Here is a 6,024-nt window from a genome sequence, read left to right on the forward strand (position 1 = left end):
TTTAATTTTAGTAATCTTGTACAATGTTTTCTACACTATCACATCAAACTGGCATAATGAGTATCCCATTTGATAATGTGAAATATAAAACCATAACAGAATAATTAATAATGTTCAATAATTGAAATGATGCAGTTTTAGATTTCTTTCAGTGTCATAAATGCAAAAAAAGCATTTTTGAAAATGCAATTCTGGAACATTTTAAAACTGTTCCATAAACAGCTTAACTAATTTTAAAGAACAAATAAAATTTTTTCTTAATTTACATTTCAAACTTCTTAATCTTTACATATTATCTTAATAATATATAAAGTATTTTAAAGATTTAAGATATATTTTTATAAGAAAATGATTATTTCCATAAAATTTTAATTCACTTATTAGAATTTGCAAGGCACTATATTGTTGCAATTATAACTGTATAAAAATTAAGATATAAATTACAAATTTCAAAGATTAGTTATAGTTATTGAGCTAAATACAAATTATGTCGACTAACAATATCTGATACCAGTTTTTCTTCTATTTCACAGCCATTTTCTATTTCTTCTTGTTTTAATTCAATAATAGAATGGTCATCCTTTGTTACTAATATTACTTTCTTTGTTCGATTATGGAGTGCATTGGCTACAACCAACTAAATTTTTTAAGATATTTATAAATATTAGTACATATAAGCAGTAATAAAATTTGACAAAAGAAATTTAATTTTAAAATAAAGTATTTAATATAAATTATAAAATTTATACTTGAATTTTTCAATTATTAGTAAAACAATAATTCTTAGAATCTGTATCAATATTTTTCTCATAAGTTATTCTTAACTAACTTTTTAAAATATTTTTTACATCATAAGTCTTACTAATTCTGCTGCTTCTATTGATAATTTGAGAATTTCAATTAAATATATATATTCAGCTAATAGTTTTTGTTTTTATGAAAACTTTTTTATTGTCAAATGTATAATTTATTAGTTAACTCAAGTAGGTTTATGAAAAAAATTTCTAGTGTTTTAGAAAGAATAATTTAAACCTTTATATTATCAATAGGAATTTAAATCTAATAATATTTAAGTAGTCATTAGAATGACAAATACAAAAAATTGAGAAGAATGTGTGTTCAATTGTTAAAATATATGCAAATCCTGAAAAATCTTAAAGAAAAAATTTATAAATTTTTCCAAATACTATGTTAAATTTAGTGAGTTAGACATAGTAATTAGCTACTTGAATGTAATGCTACCATCTATTACTTTGATTGGTATAAATAAATTTATTACACAATACTTCAAAAAAATAGAAAGAAATGAAATACAGCAAAATCTGTGTGAACCAGAATTACATGGTACCAAATATTTTTTCTGGTTTGGTAGGTTTGTTTTGAGCAAGCTTATTTAAAATTTTTTTTAATTAAAAAGTACGGCATTCTGAAGAATTTTTCTCATTTAAACAAGTTTCTATTTTATTAAAATTCCATTTTGAACAGGTTTAACTATATTTAACAACTAGCTGCAAGGACCCGCTTCGCTGGGTTTTTATTTGTTCGTACATTTGTATGTAATATAGTTTTTTAAATATATAAAAGACTGGTTTTCTAAGTAATCTAGAATCTAGCTGCAAGGACCCCCTTCGCTGGGTTTTTAAAAAGTAACGATAGTGAAGATTAAGATAATTACATTATAGCCAATCTTACCCGTTTTCACAGAATGCAAGAATTAGGTCTCCCGTTTCCAGACTAATTAGAGACCTGGTCCCGATTCTATTTCTGAACGTCTCCTGTTCACGTCCAGTCAAACGAACTATTTTCAACGTTTCTGGAACGTTTACAATCGTTCTATAATCGAACCAATATTCGAATTTTATGTTCGAATTTAATTCGAACAAATTCGAACAAAACATTCGAAATAGAAAGCCACTTTCAACCACTTTCAGCCTCATATCTCCCACACCCTTATAGCTATCGAGACGCAACCCCCCTGGTGCACGAATGGAGACTTGGGGCTACTACCACATACAAACACCATTCACGTGCGATGTGTAGTTTTGGCAGAAAAGTGAAATATAGGGACATACATGTCCATTTATATATATATATATAGATTATAGGACACAAAAATGTTTTATAAATGAAACCAACTAAATTTGAAGCAAGTTGAAATTGAAGAAACTTAAGTCAAAGTTTGCTTTCACTGCCAAAAGTTTGTTTCATCTGACACATCCTTACTGATTGACTAGTCCAAGGAAACTAGTTTTTGTTCCTGGGTGGTGATAAGTCAAATCACCAATGTTCAGTATTGCAGAATTCTTGCTAAGTCTAGTTATGCTGCAGTGCTGAACTCTTTTTTTTAACTACTTCTTAACTCTTTCCAGAAAACTCTAACTAATTCAGTCAGTGTTTTGTCTACGCTAACTTCTACTAGCGACAACATTGTTTTTGTTTCATCATATAATTTAAGAGATGGCTGCTCGTGCTGGACTAAATATATTTTTTATATCATCATAATTAAAATAAATTGATTATAAAATTATTATTATCATAAAATTATGATAATTATATAATTTGTCATTTTTACACAAACCAGTCTAACTTGCTAACTCAGTACACCAAGGATACTTAGAACACTTCTCAGCTTCACCCTTAGCCAATTAGATTTCTTACTTAGCACTCTGCATTATTGAACACATCACAGTTCTTCATTTGTAGAAAGAGAAGATAAGTTAATGATAGGGAAAAAATACAAAATTTTTAAATGTGGTTTTTGCTTATTATTCTAGTATATAGATAATATCAAATAAATAAAATTTTTTTTCAAGAATTTCTTATGAATAAATTTAAAAAATGTATAAATATTCAAAAAACATACATTTCTTGTTAAAATATACTTTTTAAATGATTCTTTGATCAATAATAATAAAATTATACTATTAAAAAAACTTAAGTATCCTTTTTTTAATGAAGTGCAATAGTGTGATTTAATAGTTGACTTATGGTAATCAGCCTGAAAAAGATTAATAAAAAATGAGACAATCATGATGAAGTCTCAGTTAATTTATCATCATTCAAGCAAAACATACTAATGACCGTTTTCACTAAAGAGATCTAATCTATATTTTTTGTTTTTTGCTAGAGAAAACTTAAAACATCCACTTTAAGTGAAATGTAGACATTTCAAAATTTCAAAGAAATAATTATTGACTTTTCTGCTTAAATAAACATCATTGAGAACTAATTTCTGTAAGATGGATATTCTGTAAGAATGGAGGATCTAATTATCCTCCATTTCTTATAGCATGTGACATATCCTTAAATTTCTTTATTAAAAATAAAATATATTTTTTCTTTGTAAATTGCATTTAAGAAAAATATCAAAATTATATTAAATCTCTATTGATTATTATATATATATAATTTTTTTTTACTTTAACAATTTTAATATTTGAATAAATCAGATAAAAAATGTAAATTGGTTTCATTGATTCAAAATCATAGAGTTTGGAATTTATAGTTTCATGCATAATTATCTTCGTAGACTATACAAGTTGTTCTCTTTAGAATGTGTAACTATTATTTACTTTGTTAACCAATTTTTGTACTAATTTTAAAATGTTTCATGAATTTTTCTGAAATACAAAAATGCTTAGTCCACATTTCACTACAATAAAAGTCTATCTTCAGATTAAACAAATAGGAAAAAGATTGAGTGATATAAGGTATTACTTTATGATATATTACAGAAGGAATGATTTAAAGAGGAATCTATATTATGTGTGATGTCAAGAACTTTTCTAATTCCACATCTCTACTGAAGGTTGGCTATCATCTGAAAGTGTCGTCTTGAAGATCAAGCAGATAATAGCTAACATATTTAAGTTTTTGTTCTTGGGTTTGAGTTTGATAATCATGCATTTGATTTTGGATTGAGATTTGCTTAATAATCAAATGTCTGCCTGCTAAAAATGTTGATGCATAAATTCATACAGATTTGTGATGTGTATGGAACTGATGCAATGATCAGGCAATGGTGAAGACTTTTCAACAAAAGCAAACAGAATGTACATGATGTCAATGAAAGAAGTTGACAGTCATTCAGTTGGTAAATGAAAAACTGATCAAACAAAAGATATAGTTAATCTGAGTTGGATGCAGAATTCCCTCAAATTTCTCATTCATGCCTACATGAAATTATCCATAAAAATCTGCAATATCACAAACTTTGTTGAAGATGTGTGTCTAAAAATCTTGTACATAGACACAAGAAACAATAGATGGCAGCAGCACTTACATTCTTCGACCTGTATGACAAAACTGCTAATGAGCTGTTAGATAACTAAGTGATAGGTAATGAAACTTTAGATTGCATACTCAACACCAGACTAAGCAGCAATCAATGGAATGGAGGCATACTGACTTGTCAAAAACAAAAAGTAGGTACTTTCTATTAAGAAGCTCATACGCACTATATTTGGGTTTGCTTATGAATTCCTGCCTCATGGAGCAACAATAAATGTCAAAAGCTATTGTGATATCCTTAAAAAATTACAGCAGACTTTTCAAAACAAAAATATGGCTTACTGAACTCAGGAGTGATTTTGCTTCATGATAGTTCACAGCCACATTTGCTTATCTATTGCTATGACAAATGTCTGATCATCAAAAGTTAATTTATTGAAAAATAGCTGCAATTATGTATTTTCCTATGATAAATTTAAGTTCAATGAAGTAAGTTTGTTCTTTTTAATCAATTGGAATTCAATTTTTACTGAAGTGTATTTGTCTTGAATGATTTCATATGCAATTTATAATGCAAAGCAACTCTCTCTATTCACTTTCATCAATATGAATAGAATTATAATTTTTGAGGTAATTTCATCTTGGGATTAAAAAATATTGAGTTTAATGTTTAAAAATTATGGCAGAACATTTAATATCAGCATGCTTTGTAAAAAAATTTTTAAAAGTAAAAACAGTTTTCTTAATTTGTATTAGTATTTAATTTTTATAAAAAGTAAATCATGAATTTACTTAATGAAACAGTAATTCATATAACATGATGGCAAGATACACTTTATTTTACAAAAGTAGTTCTTACTAATAATTCAAAGTATTTCCAGAATTAAATCTCTATTTCATGATGTAAAAAATTTAATTATTATAATAATAAATAATTACTGATGTGTTGAAGTTTAATACTAACCTTATGTCCGTATCTCTCAAGAGCATGATTTGCTTTTTCTAACAGAAGTGATTCATCTGTTTCCAGCTATTAAAAATTGAAAAATTAACACAAGCTAATGATACTAAATCAAAAAGATAAAAATTTTGTTATATAATTAAATTTTGTTATTAATCCCTTTTCAGAGTTATTTTTCTATTAAATATCTTTCAAAACTAAGCTTTCCAAATAGAAGTATAAAACACACTTTTACATTATTTATAATAAAGTAAATTTTCTTTCTTATATGCATTGCAAAATATCTAATAATTAAATTCACTTATTGATAAAATCAAATAAGTCATAACTTAACTAATATTAATAAAACTTATCAATACAATATCTATAAATTAACCAATTTCTTAGAACAGTAAAAAAAAAAAAAAAAAATAAAATAAAAAACTGCTAAGAAAAACTTTGACCGGGCGAACTTTTTATTGATACATCTCAAGGATTAATTCATTTATGTAGTTATTCTAGAATTTAGTGAAGTATCTCTCCGTAATTTTTTAAATGAAAAACTTATTTATTACAAACTAGCTTATCCGTCGCGCATTGCTGCGATCTCAGAAGAAAGAAAATTCAAGCAAACTCGTTATGATAAAATTCAATTTACATTTTGTTATTTTTATTGAAACTTATTATTATTATTATTATTATTATTATTATTCATTTTCATCGGGAAAACATTTCAAAGTGTCGTTTCAATTCTATTTATTTATTGGAGTGTTTGTGGATACACGATATTTTTTGTTTTTCCGTCTGGTGCGTACACGAATAAATCAGGTGTTCCGACGCGTGAGCGGGCCACA

The 6,024-nt window shown here is 26.3% G+C and overlaps 1 protein-coding gene across 1 annotated transcript in view; it reads right to left on the bottom strand.

Moving 5' to 3' along the window:
• Positions 1–349: 349 nt before the first annotated feature.
• The window catches only part of LOC111625717 (phosphopantothenate--cysteine ligase-like), a 33,704-nt gene continuing 28,029 nt past the window's right edge, over positions 350–6,024 (bottom strand). The window contains exons 7-8 of the mRNA XM_023368935.1: positions 5,195–5,260; positions 350–637 (exon numbers count right to left, since the gene is read on the bottom strand). Coding sequence (XP_023224703.1) covers positions 467–637; positions 5,195–5,260 — 237 coding nt within the window. The 3' untranslated portion in view covers positions 350–466. The remainder of the gene's footprint in view (positions 638–5,194; positions 5,261–6,024) is intronic.

Source organism: Centruroides sculpturatus, unplaced genomic scaffold (genome assembly GCF_000671375.1).
Source record: "Centruroides sculpturatus isolate CEXI.00-Female unplaced genomic scaffold, Cexi_2.0 scaffold78, whole genome shotgun sequence".
In the NCBI taxonomy this organism is placed as follows: domain Eukaryota; kingdom Metazoa; phylum Arthropoda; class Arachnida; order Scorpiones; family Buthidae; genus Centruroides; species Centruroides sculpturatus.